Raw genomic sequence first — 24,098 nt, forward strand, 5'->3', positions numbered from 1 at the left:
TGTGATTTGTGAACTGAACGTGATCTCGGCTGCGCTCTCCATCATCAGTCCTTAGGAACTCTTATCGTAAGGATGACAGATTGTAACATTTTGCAGTAACATATTTCCGAAATGCTGCCTGTTGAAAGGGTATGAAAAGCGAGGAGTCCCTGGCCGACTCCACATTCCATCCGGCATTACCACACCAACAGGATTATTCAACTGCAAGTTCATTCACAGGCCGAACAATAGTTCACATTAACATGCAGCGAGTGACCGCAGCTCACAGCTACACAGATATCATAGACTGTTAAAAAAACAACTTTAAGGGGCCTGAAATTCACCGCGAAGATTATATCCAACAAAGGAACAGAGAGCCACCACAGAGGCTTAGGCTCTAAGGTGACATACTGACTACGCAACTTACACAAGAAATGAAGTATGAACTATCCCGCCTCTAATAGTGGATGCTGTTGGGACAAGCTACTTGTTTTGTCATGTTTTTTAATTAATATTAATGAGGCAACCTCTTCTTAAACCCAAGATCCTGTTTCCTTTCAGAGGAGACAGCATCCAGTCTGCCTATTTGAGGACTATATACAGGGACACAACTACATCTGGGAGACAATATGACTGCCTGGGCTTTGTGCAGTTGGCTGAATACAATATGTGAGGCTTATTCCCGATTTACTAGTCTAATAAAAAATGCCTAACGCATTGCAACGAGTAAAACGATTTGCATTCTGACCCAACCCTGACTGCTTGGTACATAGTGGTACAAATCCTTGGAAACGCGGTGTAAAAGATTATATTACATAAGGAAAGTTCTTTATTTAGGTTTCTTACATGAACAAACTGAATACATTTTGGTTCATATAATTAGACATTATTCTCTGCATCTCACAACATTAAGGAAAGAGGGACCAGGCATGTTGGATTTTACCACACGTTGCTCAAACACAAAAGTGCCATCAGATGTGCCTGGCAACCACTTATTCCCACCCCAAAGGCTATCAACACGGGTACTTGGCTGTTCCAGCAAGAGTCATGGTAGCTCTTGGCCCAAAAGGTACATAAAGTGAATGGCTAGTTTAAAAGGGTTGTTTGCTTTGGACAATCCCTTCTTGCTTAGATGGGTCCCCTGACAATAGTATGATCACAAAGTGTCCCACAGCCAATAAATATATGGAATCCACTGAGGAGATTACTACATGGTGCACTTTCATATATTTGGGATTCAGCTAGTAGATCAAGTGGTCTGGTTCTTGTTATGTCGCTGCCAGAGAAGTAGTCATCATACGGGTAACTTGCTAAGAAGGTTCACTTTATTGGGACAATGCGTTTCAGGAGCAATCAACTTCCTTTGTCAGACTCAGGACAAATCAATGGGATATCAGAGTAATACAGGACAGAGCAGGTCCACTTAAGCAAGAGACGCCCTTTGTAACCTCTCTTGTCTGGCCATGTAAGATCTGACCAATACTTCATAATTCCCTAATAAGGTACACAAATTGAGTTTCTTTTTTTAAACCAGACAATCCCTTCTGCTTGAAACAGAGAGACTACAAAAGTAAAACATGACTATTAAGACTTGTTCACATCTCCGTTAGGAGATCCAGCAAGCTGTTCCGGCACAGAAGAGCCTGCTGAATCTCACAGGATCCAGCATTGCCAGAAACTCTACTTCAGTGCCGATCGCCATTGACTGTAATGAGGTCAGGCGGTGATCTGGCCATTTTCTGGCATAAATGCCAAGTTTCGGCTGGACAAAAAATGATGCAGCGTTTTTTTGTCTGGCCGACAGCCAGTGTTGGAACTGGATCAGGCAGTTGGATCTCCTTAACGGTGATGTGAACATAGCCTTAAGCTAAACCATCAACCAGTTAACCAAAATATGGAGACAACCAGGATATTCAGGACTGTGGTGGACATTTATCATCCCCTCTGCACCAGAAAAGTGGCACCCAAAAGTTGCAAACTGTGGTTCATGTTGCTGTTGAGTAAAATTTAGCGACTTTTTTTGGGGGGTTTTACTCTCCCCTTGCAACCTTTCAAAGTGGCGAGTGGTATGGGGCTGGAGTAGGCTTTCCGTCACATGTATTATAATCTATGCCTGGAAACTGGCATAGATTATAGCGGAGATCTAAACACGCTCCCTTGCTGACCTAGATCTATGCTCTGTCGCACAGACCTGCATAGAAGTGCTACAACTATAAAGAGGCAAGCTCCTCTTAATAATTGTGGTGCATCTAAAGCAGGTAGGGGAGAGATTAAGAGCATAGTATAAAAATGCCAGTCTTGATAAATGTCCCCCTGTGTGTTTAGGGATGTGGAGTAGACTATTTTTTATGTACCTTCAACTTCTAGGTTTGCTGATACTTTACCACTGAAAGGGTTGGCCAATGACCCCAACATAAGACCAACAAACACAACAATTCATCTCAGTGATGAAAGAGGTTGTCAATATCCTCCACAGATCAAACCTACAAATATTCATGTGTGCGTAGGAAGTCAACTGGAGGATGGTAGATATGTTTTTACCGTTTTATGTACAATAAGAAGACATACCTGTAAATTCTTCATTGCATTCACAAGAGTAGCCACCTTCCCTGCTCCGGCACAGTCCATTCTTTCCACAAGGATTGGAGTAACAGAGATCAATTTCTGTTTCACAGTAATCCCCAGTAAATCCAGGAGGGCAGCGGCATCGCAATCCATTGATGGGATGAATCGGACGGAAAAGTACTGTATTGGAGCTTATGAAAGGAGCTGAACTGTCAAATTTTAACACAGACACACACTTCATGTAATTTTCACAAGGTTCTCTCAAACAAATGTTATCATCAAAAGGCAGGACCCGCTGAGTGGAAATCATGGTGAGCAGGGTTCTGTTTAGGTAAATTTGTTCCTGGAGATCTTCAGAAAGGAAGAATTTGTTTCGGATCCCACCAGGAAGCAAGGCTGAAAATGTCACATTGAGTATGTTGGAGCTGACGTCAGTGTCATTTTGGATATTGAAGACAAAGATGCCCTCCTTGGTGGTAGACAACACAGTGGCCACTCCTTCCACAAACAGAGAAAGAAGAGGGGACAGAAACTTCTCCTGAGACATGTTTTCTAGCCGGACTGTGATACTGTTGGTCAACATGTCATCCGTAATGATGGTAACCCGCAAGGTGCAGTGGGCAGTAACACTGTGAACCCCATCTGTAGAAAGAAAAGAACACAACCTTAATATATACACGATGGATCATCTGTGTAACACTAAAGTTACATATTCTGCTATGAACGGAAGAACGCTTAACAAGATGATATACAGGAGAATTTTTTTTTATATCGTGCAAAAGTCCATTTATTTCAGTAATGCAACTTAAAGGGAATTGCATTAATGTAGCTTAAAGGGGTTGTCCGGGTTCAGAGCTGAACCCGGACATACCCTTATTTTCACCCCTGCAGCCCTCCTCAGCCTAGCATCGGAGCATCTCATGCTCCGATGCGCTCCCGTGCCCTGCGCTAGATCGCGCAGGGCACAGGCTCTTGTGTTTACAATAACACACTGCTGGGCGGTAACTTCCGCCCAGCAGTGTGTTCGGTGACGTCACCGGCTCTGAGGGGCGGGCTTTAGCTCTGCCCTAGCCGTTTTACTGGCTAGGGCAGAGCCAAATCCCGCCCATCAGTGCCGGTGACGTCACCGGGGTTCCTGTCAGCCCCATAGAGAGCCCCGGTACGTCACCGGAACTCAGAAAAATGCCTTTGCCCTGCGCGATTTAGCGCAGGGCAAAGGAGAGCATCGGAGCATGAACTGATCCGATGCTCATGTCAGGGGGGCTGCCGGGGTGAAAATGGAGGGATGTCCAGGTTCAGCTCTGAACCTGGACAACCCCTTTAAAATTAGAATTTTGTGAAAAGGTTCACTATTCTAGGCTGAAAGTGTCACACTCTAGTCAGCTAATTAATCCGTACCCCCTGAGCAAAGGCTACCTGAGATTGTGACTTTGGGGTTTCATAAGCTGTAAACCATAATCATCTAAATTCTAACAAATAAAGGCTTGAAATATCTCACTTTGCATGTAACGAGTCTCTCATATGTTAGTTTCACCTTTTAAGTTGCATTACTGAAATAAATGAACTTTCACCTCAATCTTTCATATAATTTATTTCCCTACAAATAAGCTATGGGTAGAAATATCCATATTCTTTTGAGATGATCTCCTTCCATTAAAGATCTGTAGCAATCCTATGGCGCATAAGATTAAATATGTAATTCAAACAGTTATTACTATTTCATACACACGTGTTCAGTAGAAATACGGTTCCCACACCGTTGTATCACTAAAGCAAATAATATTTTCTGCTTTAAAGCTGGCCATACACATTAGGCAACTGTCGGATGAACCGGCTAACATCAAAGCTGAATGGGACAGCTGGACTTCCCCCAAAATGCATGATCTTTTGCCCCTCTAGAGAGGTGAGAGCTACCACGTCTGGCAATGATCTATCCCTCTTGTGTATCTGTCAGCAGTCATAACAATCGTCTTCAGCCTGTATTGGCTAGAAATGTTATAATACAGTAAATGATTTCTTCCTCCCCTACAAATACTCCTCAGTTCTTTTATCTGACCACCATAAGTCATGTTCCAGAATGTACCTTCCACCTGACCTCCTCCATTTTCAAGCTCTACATTAAATCATCCATAGTCTCTACTACTCAACGTCCCTTCCATTACCAACTTATAACCCAAAGTCATGTTTTCAGGTCTTATCTTTCCTTGGCATGTGTTCTCTAGGAGTATGAGTCCAAGTTCTGACAGAATTATGAGAATTTTGAAGAATTTAGATTAAACACAGGGCACCATTGTGTCTTGTAATCCCATTTTGTTTTTTAATCCTGTTTCTCATTAAGAACAGAATAATTGCAAAATACTGAATGGGCCATTACAGCGAATATGTATAAATTATGATTTTCCACAATTTTTAGGTGTGTCTGAAAACATTCAGCAAAAGAGGCCATTTTAAGTTTTGTTTTACTGGTTAACATCGCCACCGAAGATACAAAAAAAAAAATTTGCATACATTTAAGACTACTTACACACTAGCGTTTTCCCTTTCCGCTATTGAGATCCGTCATAGGATCTCAACAGCGGAGAAAAATGCTTCCATTTTGTCCCCAATCATTGTCAATGGAAACAAAACTGAACTGAACGAAATATAAAATTTTACATATATTATTTGTAAATGTGGTTTCTATGTAATTCAAAACTGCAATAAAATATGAAAAATAAAAGAAAACACACACAAAAAAAGCTGACAATCATAACAAGGTGTAACTCTCTCCCTGGAAGACCCATTGCATGGACAGTCCATTAATTTCAATGGGTAGTATGTAAATGCTTAAAGGGGCTTTCTGTCATCTGTATTTGATTGGTGGGGGTTCGACACCTGAGACCCCTGCTGTTCTGCTGTTTGAGAAGGCACTAGCACTCACAGTAACGCCACGGACCTCTCCCCGCTTTTCCTAAGGCGAGTGACGACATGTTCGCGTGTCATGTGGCCTAGGAGCAGCCCAGCCCCTTTCAAGTGAATGGGACTGAGCTGCGATACCAAGCAATGTATGGCACTGTGCAAGGAGAAGGTAGCGGCGCTGTGGTGGTATTGCCAGGGAATTAAACTTGTGGTCAGGTTTCCTCAAAGATCACCGGGATTTCCAGGAACCAGTTACTCTATATACATTTTCCAAAGTGGACCACCCATTAGACAACACATTTTTAAAAGGTAATACAATAGCAGAAAAAAAATCTGAATCGACTACTGCTATAACTTGAGAAAGCCTAATGAGATGAAACCCTCTCGGCTCCAACACGGTGGAAAACATCCTAATAAATAAGCATTTTTTATCATATTTCATACATTTCTGTAGTTTTATAGTTCATTGTTTAAAAGGATCCCCTACTAGGTTCCTGTTTGCTAGAAACCTCTGTCACGCTCTCTGAAACAATATAAAGGCCGATAATCTGGTGGCACAAGGCACGCCTTACAGATCCATTTAGTACAGAGGTTGTGTAAACCCAGCAGGTGTACAAGGAGGTGTGTACGCAACCACGCATGGGGCAAATATACAAATGTGCTGTTTGCATTAGCTTCTGGCATCAGTGACATCACATCAGACACATGCAAGGGAAAGTGACATTAGTTTTGGACCGTTGCCACTGGAACCAGGCACAACACTTTAATCAAAAGAAAAATGTGTTTCCTGTTTTCAGAAAGATGAAAAATGGTGATTGTTGTCAGTAGTATTGTTCATCATTTTCCAGAGTATTGTCTGGGTCACTTTAAAGGGGCTGCCCTATGAAAAATATTCTACAGTTTCTAAACCAGCAACTTGATCTGAACACTTTTGTAATTGCATGTTATAAAAAAAAAATGCATAGCCACTGAGTTATTCAATAAAATATATCTGTATAGCGCCACCTGCTGTTAGTTTTTTTCTTATTTCTTTGACCTGCTCACTGAGATGGCCGCACATGCTCAGTTTCATCCTTCAGCTGCCTCCTGAGCTGTGATAGGGAGAGCTGAGACACACCCCCTTAGCTGCAGCAGAAAAGACACTCCCCTCGAGCTGTGATAGGGAGAGCTGAGACACGCCCCCTTAGCTGCAGCAGAAAAGACACTCCCCTTGAGCTGTGATAGGGAGAGCTGAGACACGCCCCCTTAGCTGCGTCAGAAAGGACACTCCCCTTGAGCTGTGATAGGGAGAGCTGAGACACGCCCCCTTAGCTGCAGCAGAAAAGACACTCCCCTTGAGCTGTCAGCTTGATATAAATCTGGCAGAGCAATGAATGGGGAGATCTCTGGATCCATATGAGGTACAGGGCTGGTTCTAGCTTTGTTAGAAAGAGACTGTTATTTACTATAGGATGTCTCATTTTGTACATTAATCATGGGATAACCCCTTTAAGCTCTCTTGCATCGCTCTCTGCTAAATCCTACATTCAGGAGAGTACAACTCAGTTACAGCTTGTTCACACTGGCGTATGAAAATACGCATCTAATATGGAGGCACAATACAGATCTTTTTACAATTGTTATTTAACATTTTGCCATACACTGCCCATTTTGCATCTGTATGTGTTTTTTTTAAAGAATTACATTTTTTCTCATTTTTATGTTGTTGAAATATGGATGCAAAAAATGGGATAAACAGATATGTAAACTATACAAACACAGAACACACGTTTTTAGATTTAACCTATTGACTTCCATGGGCTGTAAACAGTACCAAAGCGGATCAGTTGGGATGCTTTGAAATAAACAAAATGTGCATAAAAAACCTGTTGTATAAAACCAGAAAATGCGAGAAAAAAAAACATTTTAAATCTATTGGTGCCATTTATTCAATAAATAAAGTGAAATCAATACGGGTCTTAAACATAGAAGTGTGAATGGGCCCTAACGCAGAGATGCTGGGGCTCACCTGACTCACCCTTCTTCAGGATCAGTAAGACCTTCAGTGCCTTGATACCAACCCCATATAAACACAGTCACCCTGGATCCTAAAATCTCTGTTGTATGATCCAATAGAGCAAAACATGGCTTTGAGCAGGCAGTGGTCAGGTTATGAACCTGATGACAGGCAGAAAAAAATTCCAAAAGCTCCTCATGGCAAATAAAAAAAAAAATATATTTTTTTTTTTCCTATATAAATAATGATCTGACTGGTAGAGAGGTTCGACTGACTGACATAAAAAAATACAAGCCCTAATAGAGGAGTGCTATATAATTATTATCTGAAAGACTCATTATGAAGTGGGTGATAATGGATCATTGTTGTGTGAAAATGTCATATAAAAATGTAAGGAATGGCAGGTTCTGTTTGTAGAGAGCACATCTGTCAACAACCCATAATGTGCTTTCTGCTACAGGCTAATTGGACAGAAAGGGATTCATGTAAAATCATTATGAAATCATTTATGAAGCAAACAATAGGTAGGCTTAGGCTATAGGTGAAATTAGACTACTGCCGTTTTACCACCCGACTGCAGCAATACAAATGTTATAGTTCGCTTGAGGAAGATAAACTTCTGATAATCTAGCTAATTAGGTTAATAGCAAGATCCAACATAAAGAAAAAGAAAAACCTAAGGGTATGGCCACACGGTCAGGTTTCTACATGCAGTTTTGGAGGCCAAAATCAGGAGTGGATCATAAAAGGAGAGAACATATAGGATGGATATAATTTATCTTTTTTTGAATTCACTCCTGATTTTGGCTTCCAAAACTGCATCAAAATCTGACCATAGCCCAAGATACAACATCTAAAGAACACCAGGAGTGAAATCAAGTTCTTTATACTTTCTCTCCTTTTATGATCCACTCCTGATTTTGGCTTCCAAAACTGTATCAGGAAAGAGTGGCGTACATGGAGACGTAAAGGCCCCATAGCAAGGATCAAACCAGGCCCCCCTACCAGACAGAAGGGTTTCCGCCTAAACCCTTTTCAATGACCCTTGGGCCATTTTCCCAACGCCTCATTTGCTAAAAGTTGTTCCTTTAGACCAGTGTTTCCCAACCAGTGTGCCTCCAGCTGTTGCAAAACTACAACTCCCAGCATGCCCGCACAACCAAAGACTGTCCAGGCATGCTGGGAGTTGTAGTTTTGCAACAGCTGGAGGCACACTGGTTGGAAAACACTGCTTTAGACTGAGGGCAGAGTCCTGACCAAGTTTTCACCTCCAGTGGAAGAGGAGATGATCCAACTAAGACTGGGCCCCCTCTTGCCCTGGGCCCCATAGCAGTCCCATGGTATGCCACTATGGTAGTTACTCCCCTGTCAGGAAACCTGACCGTGTGGCTGTACCCTTAGGGTAACTGTACACGATCTGAGTTAAGTGTGGTTTTTCCAGGCAGATTTTCGTGTGGAAAACCTCACTGTAACACAGTACCAGCAAAATGAATGAGATTTGACAAATCTTATGTCCACTTTGCTTTTTTCTTCTGTGCAGAAATTGACCTGCCATGTGGATTCTCCACACCTTATGTAGAGTGGTTTTTCCCCACAGACTTCAATCGGGTTGTTTTCATAAATAAAGCAAACCTACAAAAAAACGTGGTGTTAAAACCCATAACAGAAACAGCCACAAGGGATAAAAACTATATCCTTTATTGAATATTATTAAAATACATGGAAAATGTAAAAGCTGACAAAGCTACTGGCGAAACACGTTAAGTAAGTGACGGCCCCTCCTGCAGACTTTTTCTATGTTTATATACTCCACTTATTCGGATACTGGTTTGTGGCCTTTGGTGCTGGGAGTTGTGTATATCTATTTAATTGCGGACGCTTTTGCGCCACAGTTACTGATAGTACTTTATATATTTTATCTCCTCTGCAGTCCATTTGGATGCCTCTATATTTCGCTCCCTCTCATCTAATTTCCACCTACCGCGTTATATGCGTCCACTTGTCTGCATTGCAGTAGTCCCTTACTAGATTATTTTCCCTATTGTTGTGTGTGGATTCCTCTAATTTTACATTTTCCATGTATTTTAATAATATTCAATAAAGGATATAATTTTGATTCCTTGTGGCTGTTTCTGTTATGGGTTTTCACACCACGTTTTTTTGTAGGTTTGCTTGATTCTTTTGGGTGTGCCCCTATATTAGGTCTATTTTTTGATAGGATTATTCAATATGTTTTCAAAAATAGAAAAACTGCACGTAAATCTGCACCAAAAAAAAACGCATTAAAAACCGCACAGAAAATGCACCAAAACAGATTTAGGGCTCATGCACACAACCGTATGTATTTTGCGGTCCGCAAAAACGGATCCGCAAAAAACACGGATGACAGTGTGCATGCCGCATTTTGTGGAACGGAACAGCTGGCCCCTAATAGAACAGTACTATCCTCGTCCCTAATGCGGACAATAATAGGACATGTTCTATTTTTTTTGCAAAACGGAAATACGGACATACGGAACGGGATGCACACGGAGTAAATTCCTTTTTTTTTTGCGGACCCATTGAAATGAATGGTTCCGCATACGGTCAGCAAAAAAAAACTAACGGAACGGACACGGAAAGAAAATACGTTTGTGAATGAGCCCCAATGCACGTTTTTAATGCAGATGTCACACAGATCTTCTGCATACAAATCTGCACCGTGTGAAGGTACCCATAGACTTGTACCAGATACCTCTGACTAAGGGTCCATTCACACGTCCGTTTTTTCTTTCCTGATCTGTTCCGTTTTTTCAGGAACAGATCAGGACCAGATCTGGACCCATTCATTTTCAATGGGTCCTGGAAAAAATCGGACAGCACAATGTGTGCTGTCCGTTTCCGTTGTTCCGTTCCGCATGTCCGTTTAAATATAAAACATGTCCTATTCTTGTCCTGAAAAATCGGATCCTGGTACAATACAAAGTCAATGGATCCGCAAAAAACGGATGACATTCGGATGACATACGGAAACATTTTCAGGAACAACGGATCCGCAAAAAACGGACCGTTTTTCAGGATGAAAAAAAACAGGACGTGTGAATGGACCCTTACTATTACTGTCTAGCTACTTTTCCCACACTTCAATGGGGTTGTAAAGACCAGGGAAACAAGACTGTCTTCTTCACAACTGTTCATGGGTTGCACCTTGAATGTGAATGGGGCTGAGCTGCAACATGACACCTGCGGCACTATTCCTGGGGGAAGGGGGGAAGCCATGTTCGTCAAACCCTGAACAATCCCTTAATCACTGGTTTACTGATCTTTCCAATCCATATTAAACTACGGAGACAGAGGCAATAAATATATAGGCACAAGTGTACTCCCAATGCTCTGACCCCAGTACATGCGTCGTAGCCAAATCACAGTACAGTCACTTCATTCCAATGACACTGAAGCTGCTACCCAAACCTAAACTGGTTAGGCTACTTTCACACTTGCGTTCAGAGCGGATCCGTCTGAGACGGATCCGCTCATATAATGCAGACGGTGGCTCCGTTCAGTACGGATCCGTCTGCATTATAATGTTAAAAAATGTCTAAGTGTGAAAGTAGCCTCAGACGGATCCGTCCAGACTTTCAATGTAAAGTCAATGGGGGACGGATCAGTTTGAAGATTGAGCCATAGTGTGTCATCTTCAAACGGATCTGTCCCCATTGACTTACTTTGTAAGTCTGGACGGATCCGCACGCCTCCGCACGGCCAGGCGGACACCCGAACGCTGCAAGCAGCATTCAGGTGTCCGCCTGCGGAGCGGAGGCTGAACGCTGCCAGACTGATGCATTCTGAGCGGATCCGCATCCACTCAGAATGCATTAGGGCAGTACGGATGCGTTCGGGTCCGCTTGTGAGCCCCTTCAAACGGAGCTCACAAGCGGACACCCGAACGCTAGTGTGAAAGTAGCCTTACCCACGTTACCACTTGAGATTTATTGTTTCCCCCCCCTGTAAATCAGACACTTGTCACTGGTGTGTAGTTGTGGCCGCACACGCAGTGCACTTCCTCTAAGTGAAGCTGTAGGACCTGGTGGACCTCAGCCACAGGTGGACCGACAGGTGACACCACAGCAGCCGTGAACCTTCAACATAACAAATGCTATGGAGCGACATAAAAACGACTATTAGAGCAGCAAACCGTTTGGCACACGCCAAGTTGTTAGGCCATTGAATACAGCTGAAGCACTTAGGCACAAAAGGGCTATTATCAAAGAAATGGCAAAGTGCTTATTAACCTAAATTCTGGCAAACTACGTAAGGAGGAGATCAAAGAAGGCAACATAAAAGCCAACCTACTAGCAGGCATCCCCATTGGCAAGAGTACATGAAAACAAAGCACTTTAATGGTCAGAGGCTGTTCACTTCTATGGACTTGGAAACGATGGGTACGTTTCTATCGCCTCGCACCTACAAGCTGGATGGTTAGGGGGAAACACAAAAACAGCCATATTGGGGTCTTTCAGAAAGAGGTGTATGATTTGTGGAAGGGTCAATGGTAGGGTAAGGGTTAATACAGGGCTTATCTCTGGGCAGGTATTCCACTGCCTGCAGCCAATGGTGATCTCTGTCCCAGATACAGGTACTCAGGTTTTGGGTGGTGTCATGACTCTGTTTAGATAGCCCACTAGTGCAGCCAGGACAAGGGATCTTGGTGCCCTAGGCTAGTAAGGCAAATTCCACCCAAGTAAAATCAACCGAAAACAACCTTAATAAAAGATGTCCTTTACTAATCGCCCCACACACTCAGATAATACCCCCTCCCAAGAGACCAGACGTCTTTCTCTACAGACAGTGCCACTGTCACTTGCCCTACTCGCCCACCTCTTCCTCACTGCGCCTGCGCATTCAGTAACAGACCTGGCCCAGGGCTATCTGACACTATTAGGGCTCTTTCACAAGAGCGAGTTTTCCGTCTGGATGCGATCAGTGTAGTGAATGGGTCTGTGTACATCAGCATTGTATATCACGTATCATCTCTGCGTCCAGTAAACATCACATGTTCTATATTGTGCGTTTTTCGCACAGCTCTGGCTCCATAGAAGTGAATGGAGCGTGTGTGAAAAACAGAAGGCATCCGGATGTAATGCGTATTTCACTCAGAATTGCCAGGAGATGTCGACTGTTATTCTTCGGGTTTTCTTCACGTGCATGAAAAACGTATGCAATCTAGATACAATCTGGACAGAAGAAAACGTACACACTGAACGCAATCACAGAAAAAACTGATTGAACTTGTGTTCAAAACCCATCAGTTTTACCCTGAACAGATGGTGACACTCAGCGCTCTTCAGGCCTCCAGTACACCAATGAGCGGTTCCTCCTTAGGCCTCATGCATACGACCGTATGTATTTTGCAGTCTGCAAAAATACACGGATCCGCCAAAACTACAGATGGCGTCCGTGCGCATTCCGTATTTTGTGGAAAGGAACAGCTGGCCCCTAATAGAATAGCACTATCCTTGTCCGTAATGCGGACAATAATAGGACATGTTTTATCTTTTTGTGGAACAGAAATACGGACATACTGAAACGGAATGCACACGTAGTAATTTCCGTTTTTTCTTTTCTTTTGCGGACCTATTGAAATGAAAGGTTTCGTATACGGTCCGCAAAAAAATATGGAATGGACACGGAAAGAAAATACGTTCGTGTGCATGAGGCCTTAGACTGATGGTGGCGACACTTCCATCAGTGTGAAGGGGGGAAACCACTGATTGGCCAAGGGTATGGCATGCCTGACCCTGCATTGTGGCCCCAGCAATACATTTTGCAGTACAGTGCTGGGTCTGGGTGTAAGCAGAGAGCAGTCTAATTTCTGACCGCTGCATTGCGGTATGCTGCCAACCTTGAGGATGGAAACTACAAGGCCACTTGTGCTAGGTGGTTTAAGTGGTGGCACAGCACTGCAGCAGTTAATACATTATTTTTAATACACAAAACTGTGACCACCCTTTACCTGCTACAAGGCGCCTATGACTTATTTAGGTCCTGCAAAACCCCCCAGCAACAGCAATACTTGAAAATCTTGGGCAAATCTAATAAACCATACATATTAGGTCACAGGCAGAGGTAAGTGAGCAGATCCCATGATATCAGCAAGAGGATCTGTCTAAGGCCTCTTGCACACGACCGCATGGCTGGCTTTTTCAGTATTTTGCAGGCCGCAAAAAATGGATCCACAAAAAATACGGATGACATCCATGTGCATTTCGTTTTTTGCGGAACGGAACAGCTGGCCCCCGAAAGAACAGTACTAGCCTTGTCCGTTATGCGGACAATAATAGGACATGTTCTATTTTTGCACGGAACAGAAAAATGGAAATACGGAAATGGAAGACATACGGAGTACCTTCCGTTTTTTTGGCGGATCCATTGATCCGGACCGCAAAAAACGCAACGTAAGCGGAAAAAAAACGTTTGTGTGCAAGAGGCCCAAATTCTCTTTCAGACGTCAGTGTTTAGTCAGTGATTTTGAGCCAAAACCAGGTGCGGCTCTAAACACAGAACAGGTGCAAATCTTTCCCTTATATCTTATCTCTGTGGAGGCTCCAGTCCTGGTTTTGGCTCACAATCACTGATGGAAATCACTGACCAAACACTGATGTGTTAAAGAGGAATAGGGCAGTTTAAAACAATAACTGGATATGTTGAATTTCACCGGTCAAATCATATTGTTGGCCCTAGAGATCAGGGGTACAAGAAGTGTCTGGCAGCCACTTATAGTCCCATCTCGTCTCGGAGTAACCGATTCCCCGTCAAGAAGTCATTACTGCATTCCAGATTAAGCAGTTCAGTTACTGCTCAGTGGAATATTTCTCAGCAGTTATTTCCATCATCATGTTTTCACGTAATTTCTACATGACCTGGGTCACAAAGAACAAATATATAACCAGAAAATCTAAGATTAGCCATCACATTTCATAATAACAAACATACAGCAAAGAGCCAGGACTGCAGTAAAGGGCACCAGCTTCACATGTACATAACCGGCAGAAGACAAAGAGCACAGGGTTAGAAGAGGCTGGGATGGCAACACACTTTGTAAAATCTAGGTTTAACCGTGCTGAACCGGTCAGAAAGCATCATGGAACTGCTTTATAACAATTATGTACTAATAAGACTTTATAGGAACGTCTCCCTGCTGCAGAATACCCAGCCTGCCAATGTATCAAGAGACTACAGTCTAGATTATAATCCCTCCCACTGTAGATTGTCAATGCGCTCCAGAATACAGGCCTTCACTTAAAGGGACCCAGTCACCAGGAAAACACAATGCAATCTGCATTATGTTATAGAGCAGGAGGAGCTGAGCAGATTGATACAAGATTCTGTAAAACTTGGTGGTCTTATCAGTGACTAACAGCTATCTCTGTATTACTGTGTATAGGAATGAGTGATTGACAGCTGCAGAACCTAAGACTGACCCCATGACTACCAAGTTCAGAACGGGCAGGAGATTAAATGAATAAATTAGGTTACACTCACATGTGTGGCAACCAACTGTAGTAGTCTGTTCCGGCAGAGAGTAAGGCCTCCTGCACACGAATGTGTGCGCCCCGCGGTCGTGCTGCGGGCCGCAATGCACGGACACCGTCCGTGGGGCTGCCGCAGCGGACCCATTTACTTTAATGGGTCCGCGATCTGGCCGTTCCGCAAAAAGATAGGACATGTTCTATCTTTTTGCGGAACGGAAGTACGGGACAAAACCCCATGGAAGCACTCCGTAGTGCTCCCATGGGGTTCCGTTCCGCATCTTCGGATTTGCAGACCCATTGAAGTGAATGCCCACGGAACGGCACCCGTGTATTGCGGATCTGCAAATGCGGTCCGCAATACGGCAACGGGGTGCACACATTCGTATGCAGGAGGCCTAAGTCTTGGCACAGCCAGATACTGCTGCACACCGCCTCTGCATGCTAAAAGCTGGCATTTATGCCGCAAGGCAGTGGGATCCTCGCCAGATCTCATTATAATCTATAGGGGTCCAGGAGTGCTCGGCTTTATACAGCTATGCCGGATTCCTCTACGGGACAGACTACCAGAGATGACTGCCGCTGACGTGAAACTACCCTTACAAGTCTTCCTGAATCTGTTCCCACAAGTAATACCTGCTCCTCCTGCTCTATAACGTGCTGCCGGCAGATCACATCGCACTGGCTGGTAAATGAAGAGATTGTGGTAAATTTAGTATTATTCATACCCACAAGTTGTACATTAGGCAGAGAACAATGTATCCGTCAAGGGCCTGCCGTGTATGCAGCTATTAGAAAATTATATATATATATATATATATATATATATGCTTCTTAAGAAACGTTTCAAAGAAAAAGGGCAGCTTTTTTCACAGTTTTTTGCAAGTTTCTTCGTGAAAAAAAAAACTGCATCTAGATGTTTGCTGAAAGCCAATAAAACAGTGGGGGTCATTAACAAACATTTTAGTTGCAAGAACCCATTTTTGTTATCTTTTTAAACGCCCCTGCAGCTTTTTGGAATGGTACAGATGGCTGGGGCTTCGGCTCCGGCAAATTTACTGTCATTAATTTCTGAAAGCAAGCATAAAAGACGAGTAAAAACGACTCCAATCAGGCGCTGGAGTAGTTGTTACTCCAGGCACACGGATTGCTGGAGCTGCACCAAAGACAATGCACATGCTTCGTCATAAATTAGGCGGATCCTCCGGCAGCGTAAATGACCCCTATGACCCCGTATTTTTTGGGGGTCCATGGCATTTTAACAGGTGCCTTTTCCTAGAATCCTCCACAGGTAAAAGAAAAAAATACATGCAAAAATTGGGTCACCAAATAGACACGCCACAAAAAAAATAGTGAAGGCCTAAATTTGCCCTCTAAAGCCAGGTCACTTCCCAGCTTTCCAAATCTCAGTTAACACTGCACTACCTACGCCAATCGTTTATCCTTCACTTAAGCTTGAGAGTTTATTTTATGTTACAGGAAAGTTTCTCATGATTTAGTCCCTAATACACTTTTACCTCCTGAACATGATATATAGCAGCGGTGATATCACTGGCAGGCTATACTAACGGCAAGGTGCAAACAAACACACCACAGCCGATAATGGAAGAAGGGGTTGGCGGTTTTCAGAGAAAAAAAAAACTAATGATACTCTGACATGTCCACAGCTTATGTTTAAAATGGGAGTGGACCCCGCCCCGCTCTGTGCCTGTAACCGTCACTTCTGTACACGCCCTTCGCTAGTCTAGGCCTCAAGGAAGAAAAACCTGTACAATAGTTAAAGTGCGGGATTTACTTAGGAAACACTGACTAATGCCCTCTCAAAGACGAGCTAGCCTCATTCATTGTTTGAATCTAGGGGCAGGACGCAAAGCCTGGGATAAAGTTACACATCACTCTCCCAGAAGACTTGTGAGATCGGATATCTAAGACGCTGCAGGATACGCAGTTCACGTTATTAGTGTGACCACTATGCCAACATGATTACTTTTCTAGAATTTCTATATAGATACAGGAATAGATAAGAAACTATTATTTTATTATTACATGTGTACATACTGAATATCCACGATCGTATTCAACAGCTACTGGCCTTATGCACACGACTGTGTCTGTATTTCGGTCTTCCACGTTTTCTCACTCCCATCAATAGAAATGACTATTCTTGTCCACAATATGGACCAGAAAAAGACATGTTCTTTCACAAAATCAGCAACCTTCGGCACTCCAGCTGTCATGAAACTACAATTCCCAGCATGCTCAATTCATTTCTATAATATTTCTTAAAAGAGCACAGCAAGTATGCATGCTGGGAGTTGTAGTTTTAGAACAGCTGGAGTGTCGGAGGTTGCCTACCCCTGTTCTATCATTTGTGGAATGGCGATGCAGATCCGCAAAAAATCTGGATGTGTGCATGGCCCCAGGGAAATTAATGACTCAGCGTGCTATTCCCGAAAAATGCAGATCGCACACAGATGAAAATCACGGTCGTGTACATGAGGCCTTTTTATAAGGGCTCATGCACATGACCGTAAGCGGGCACTGGCTGTGTGCACTCCGCATCACAGGGCTTCAACTATTTTTTTGCAGTGCAGAGGCACAGATCAGAAGCACTACGAAGCCCTTCCGTGGGTTTCTGATCTGTGCTTCCACACCGCAAAAAGATAGAACACATTCTATCTTTGGCTGTATGTTGCAGATTGCAGATCTATTCAAGTCAATGGGTCCATATCCACAGGCGAAGTGCACATGGCCAACGTCCGTGCATTGTGCATGGGCACTGAGCAAGTAGACTCGTGTGCATGAGCCTTAAGTAGGAGTCTGAACAGCTAAAAATTCAGCAATTTCCACACCAAGGGTTCTTCAAGCTGAACATTGGTAAGTACTGTCATTGTTAGGGATGAGCGAATCGACTTCAGATGAAACATCCAAAAGTCGACTTCGCATAAAACTTTGTTTCAATGCAGTATTAGAATGTATGAGCCGAAGTAATTGCTTTGTGAAGTCTAGCGAGACTTCGCATAATAACTTCAGAAACTGATTTATACTGTAAAAAAACATTTCCCGAACTCAGGTCCGGTTCCAAGGTACCACTTGGAACCAAACCCGAGTTGGAAATGTTTTTTTACAGTGCAAATTGATTTATGAAGTTATTGCGTGAAGTAAGCAATAACTTCGGCTCATCAGAGCCAATACAGTCTACTACTGTATGGAGCTCCTGTAAAGTATTAGAACAAAGTTTTATGCAAATAGACTTCGGATGTTTCATCCTCTCATTAAGCAAAAATGTAGGCCCCTGACACAATGCATGGTGTTTCTGTTATTAGTACAAGCAGAGATAAGCATGAAACAAGAAGCCTGCAGGTTTTCAATATGTTTGCTTTTCCTGTTAAACAAGGGTGCAGAGTCTTGGAGGACTAGCTACAAGGTCACTCCATGGTCTGAAGCATCGGGAAGAAATATTCTAAACATAAAACACATCATAAAGGGATCTACCAGGGGGATTATTTATGCTCTACAACACCTACCACATGCTGGTAGTTTGTGCCTTATCTACATATACTCTTTGATGAACTGGAACAGTACAGTGGTCCCTCAAGTTACAATATTAATTGGTTCCAGGACCACCATTGTATGTTGAAACCATTGTAAGTTGAGTAATCGGTTCTAAAGCCCCAAAATGTCATCCAAGGATATTATTATTATTATTTATGATTAAAGCGCAATTCATTCCATATCGCTGTACATAGCGCTGTACATTATGTATACATACATAATAAAGACAACTGCACTAATAATAAACAAGACGAGTTACAAACTGGTACAGAAGGAGAGAGGGCCCTGCCCGTGAGGGCTTACAATCTACATGGTATGGGAGAAGGACACAGTAGGTGCGGGTGAAGTTGGTCATGGCGGTATAGAGGCAGCAGGGTCACTGGTTGTAGGCTTGTCTGAAGAGGTGGGTTTTCAGGTTTCTTTTGAAGGATTCCACTGAAGGTGAGAGTCTGATATGTTGGGGTAGCGAGTTCCAGAGTATGGGGGATGCACGGGAGAAATCTTGGAGTCGATTGTGGGAAGAGGCGATAAGAGGAGAGGAGAGAAGGAGGTCTTGAAAGGATCGGAGAGTGCGTGTGGGGATGTATCAGGAAAGTAGCTCAGAGATGTAGGGAGGAGACAGGTTATGGACGGCCTTGTATGTATTTCTTAGTACTTTGAAGTGAATTTGCTGGGCAATGGGGAGCCAGTGAAGCGATTGGCAGAGGGGACAGGCAGAGGAGTAATATGGTGAGAGGTGGATTAGTGGGGCAGCAGAGTTGAGGATTGATTGGAGGGGTGCAAGAGTGCTAGATGGAAGGCCACAGAGGAGAGTGTTGCAGTAGTCTAGGCAGGAGATGATGAGGGCATGTACAAGCATTTTCGCAGATCGAAGTTAAGGAAAGCGCGGATGCTGGAGATATTTTTGAGTTGGAGGCGGCAGGTGGTGGAAAGGGCTTGGTTGTGCGGTCGGAAGGAGAATCCAAGGTCATTCCAAGGCAGCAGACTTGGTTGACCGGGGAGAGTGTGCAGCCATTGATCATGATAGATAGGTCTGATGGGGGGGTTGAGCAAGATGGGGGAAAGATGATGAATTTGTTTTATCCATGTTAAGTTTTAGAAAGCGAAAGGCGAAGAAGGATGATATAGAAGATAGACATTGTGGGATTCTTGATAGTAAGGTGGTGATGTCTGGACCACAGAGGTAGATTTGTGTGTCGTCAGCATAAGAGTGATACTGTAAGCCATGGGACTCTATGAGCTGTCCCAGGCCAAAATTGTAGATGGAGAAGAGCAGGGGTCCTAGGACAGAGCCTTGCGGGACACCAACAGAGAGGGAATGGGACGAGGAGGTGGTGCGAGAGTGGGAGACGCTAAACGTCCGGTCTGTGAGGTATGATAAAAGAAAATAAAGATTTAAGAAAAATAAGCAGATAATTAAGATGAATAAAACAAGTCCTTACATATAACAGTCATGAATATCTGCTAACTAGCAACTAATACAGCTATTTTACCAGAGAAGTGACCTTGATTGGTTGGATCTGAGTCTGAGACATTGAATGTTGAGTGGTTTCAACTTACGACGGGTCAGAAAAGACCATTGTATCTTGAAAATATTGTATCCTGAGGTCATTGTATCTTGAGGGACCACTGTATTAGTCTATGACAAGTTTGTAGACCTACATTTAATGTGATTCTCAGGAAATAAGCCAAGATCTACATGGAAGCTAGAATGTACCCTAGAACACTGATCAGCAACCTTCCGCACTCCAGATGCTGTCAAACTACAACTCCCAGCATGCACACTTACTTGGCTGGTCTTGCAATTCTAATAAATGTAAAAAGAAGAATCTGGGAGTTGGAGTGCTGATGGGTGCTGATCCTTGCCTTATTCACACAGCCAGCGTTCGGTCTGTGAATTCCATCAGTCATTTTAAGCCAAAACCAGGTGCAGAACTAAACACAGAACAGGGGCAGATCTTTCCCTTATACCTTATCTCTGCGGAGGCTCCATTCCTGGTTTTTGCTCACAAATTACTGATGGAAATTACTGACGTGTGAATAACTCATTAGAGGAAGACAATGGGCCAATGCATGCAACCATATTTTGCATCTGTGTTTGATCCACATTATTTTGCGGATAGCAAATGGACCCATTCATTTCTATGGGTCTGCAAAAAAAATAAAAAATGAACAGCAAGCGGATATCATCCATGTGGTCGATAACCATATATCCGTTCCACAAATTATAGAACACGTCCTCTTCTGGTTTTTATTGCTGACAAGTAATTTCTAGTTATGGGAGTGAGAAAAATGCAGATTGCACACAGAAGGTATGAAGCTTTGATAAATATCCCTGAAAGCCTTGTAAGGCTAGCCTAATTAAATGTAATGATATCTTTCACTAAGTGATCCATTGCTTCATTCTGGAGAAGAACTACTAATCTATTTGAGCAAGCAAGCCACTATGTGCACCCCTGCTCCTCCCCAGCCGCTTTCTCTCCTTCTTGATTGACAGGGCCAGGTTTCCACATAGTCATCTCATTTGCCCTGTCAATTAAAGGGGTTCTCTGGGAATTAAGAAAATAAAAATACTTAAAGAGGACCTTTCACCAGGAAAAAGTATGTAAACTGACTATACCGACGTGTAGAGCGGCGCCCAGGGATCCCCCTGCACTTACTGTTATCCCCGGGCGCCGCTCCGTTCTCCGGTTATAGCCTCCGGTATGTTCCTACTTAGGCTCCACCTGGGGGAACTTAGGCTCCACCCAGGGGAACCTGCCGCGGTCTCTTTCTCCTATGCTGTAGCGCTGGCCAATCGCAGCGCTCAGCTCATAGCCAGGCTATGAGCTCAGCGCTGCGATTGGCCAGCGCTACAGCATAGGAGAAAGAGACCGCGGCAGGTTCCCCTGGGTGGAGCCTAAGTAGGAACATACCGGAGGCTATAACCGAAGAACGGAGCGGCGCCCGGGGATAACAGTAAGTGCAGGGGGATCCCTGGGCGCCGCTCTACACGTCGGTATAGTCAGTTTACATACTTTTTTCGGATGAAAGGTCCTCTTTAAATATTACTTTATAATAAATATATTCCAAAATACCTTTCATTAGTTAGAGTGGCTAGTTTTGTCTGCGGAGCAATCAGCAGGAGAAGTAAAATGGCAGCCGTCCTACCAGTACACACAGAACCTGTCCTAAGAGAGGAGGGTGGGGGTAATGAGCAGCAGCACTTATATGCAGTCTCCATTACCACAGTATGTCCTGTCCATCCTCTCTGTACTTCATGTCTTCTCTGAACTAAATTCCCCAGAGATTCAGCTAAAGTTCTTATCATCTGACAAGTAGAGAGGAGGAGGAGGATGAGGCAGCTCTTTACCTGTGTTGTGAAGTAGCTTGTCCTCCTGTGTGATTAGGACAGGTTTTGTGTGAACTAATGGGACAGCGGCCATTTTGTTTCCACTGATGATTGCTTCCCCTAGAAATCGAGCCATAATAAATAATGAAAGGTTTTTGGAAATATATTTATTATAAAGTAATATTTAAGTATTTTCATTTTCTTAATTCCTGGAGAACCCCTTTAAGAAAGAGAGGGAGGGGTTAGCAAAGGAAACAGGAGGAATAAGGGTGCACAGAATGGATTGGGCCCACCCTCGGTGCACTTGACTGCTCATTTACATATGGATTGCTAGGTGAAAGGTATGAATACATTTAGCTGAGCTAGCTCTACCATGCATCGTGCCTGGTTTACCAGTGACTTTCCTGGTGACAGACTGCCTTTAACTAGATCAAGTGGGTATCTGGCTGAAAACGCAGCCCTGCTGTCACAGGAGCACTGGCTGTATTTGCACTGGAAATTAATTACAGGTTGGCATCAGGGAGATTTGTTAAGAATGTAGAGCACTGCCAATTATGTTTTGCCTTCCCTTCTCATGTAAACGCTGTCCTATCCTTATCAAAGAACTAGACGAGATAAGAACGCAGGGGAAATAGGGCAACCTGGCCGGGCACATTCCTAGTAACAGCTAACTAAAGAAAATAGCCACCGGGGAAAACTCCCAAGAGCCATAAACCTCATCTGTTACAACCAGTTACTTTCATTTCACTCTGTACATTTGGAGGACGAGGAGTTTTACAAATTTACAACTATCCTTGGGTTTTCTCAGTATAATATCAAATTTTTCAAGACATCATATCTGTAGAAGATAAGACCTTCCCATGTCAATATATTGACCACTGTATATCAGAGGTCTAATGTGAAGGCTTGTATGCCAGTTACATCACATTACCGGGGATGGCAGTGAATGGATGACACCGATGTTATGTCACTACGAACGTATCACACCAAGTGTCGGCATGGGAGTGGGACTGGAGCAGAAGTCCTTCAATTAATAAAAACTATCAAAACTAGTGTAAATTAAAAGTGGCTTAGTTGCCCACAGCAACCAGATTCCATCTTTCAGACCTCCTTTGAAAAATGAAAGGAATGTGGTTGCTATGGGCAACTAAGTCAGTTTTTCTTTACACCAGTTGATAAATCACCCACATTTTTACTAACCATTTCTTAAAGATTAGCGCTACAAGTTGAATTTGTCCAAATCATGGAAAACCTCTTAAGGCAGGTTTACACATCCCGATGTAACAGCCGATTGTAAGGAAGGAAGCGTTCCTTCCCGACAGTCGGCAATTCTGTCAGTAAAGGAGACCTCTGTATTTACATGCAGCAATCTCCTTCACAGTATGAGGACAAGGAATCGCAATTGTGATCGCTCGTCCCCATACAGAATCATTGTTTCTGGGGAGCAGATCACTGTTTAGACCACACGTTCTGCTGCCCAGAAACGATCATTGATGTGAACGAAAGGATCATCCGGCGAACTAGCATTTCGCTCGTTCATCAGGTGATCGGTGGTACGTTTAGACAGGCAGATTGTCAGGAACGAGCGTTCATAGGAACATTCATTCCCGATAATCTGCCTAAATACCGGGCAGTGGAAATCCACCATTAGGGAACATTCACCCACAGCAGATCTGTTCTCTGGGAAATAAGTAATATGGCCAGAAATGTCCTTCTCTTCATTAACATCTACCGTTGAGGGAGAGGCAGAGGGCCCTGAATGCGGCAGTCTTGCAAAAGTCGGTGCGGTCGGCTGAAATTAGCTAATGCACATGTTCAGTTTACATTCACATTAGGTATTTTTATGGTTATTTTCCATTTGCTTGCTGCTAAAATCACCCAATTCAGATTAACAGAAGTTATCTGAAGTTAAAGAAATGTCTACAATAAATCTTCTGTGTGCCCCTTGTAGACATCATTCCTCTTCACACAACACCCCAAGACCTGCAGTAGAAATTACTCATAGTATCCCACTTCCTGCTCCTTCACACCTCTAGAAATCTGGCTGGGTAAATACTGTCTCCACAACTTATCACAATCCTCAACACCAGATAATATTTTATCAACTAAGATAGGAGAACATTATAAACTCATGTCACTGTCCATGACTTCTTGCTTGGTAAAATGAAATTAACACAACTAAAAAAAGGTCACACCTGAGAAAAATATGGAACAATACTACACCATGTTGGTGCAAGTGCAACTAAGCATATGACATGCACACTAG

The 24,098-nt window shown here is 43.3% G+C and overlaps 1 protein-coding gene across 3 annotated transcripts in view; it reads right to left on the reverse strand.

Moving 5' to 3' along the window:
- Positions 1-24,098, reverse strand: part of CELSR1 (cadherin EGF LAG seven-pass G-type receptor 1) — a 156,950-nt gene that overhangs the window by 77,818 nt on the left and 55,034 nt on the right. For all 3 annotated transcript variants that reach the window (XM_044280226.1, XM_044280225.1, XM_044280224.1), the window contains exon 2: positions 2,548-3,186. In XM_044280226.1, coding sequence (XP_044136161.1) covers positions 2,548-3,186 — 639 coding nt within the window. The remainder of the gene's footprint in view (positions 1-2,547; positions 3,187-24,098) is intronic.

This window comes from Bufo gargarizans, chromosome 2 (genome assembly GCF_014858855.1).
Source record: "Bufo gargarizans isolate SCDJY-AF-19 chromosome 2, ASM1485885v1, whole genome shotgun sequence".
Taxonomy (NCBI): Eukaryota; Metazoa; Chordata; class Amphibia; order Anura; family Bufonidae; genus Bufo; species Bufo gargarizans.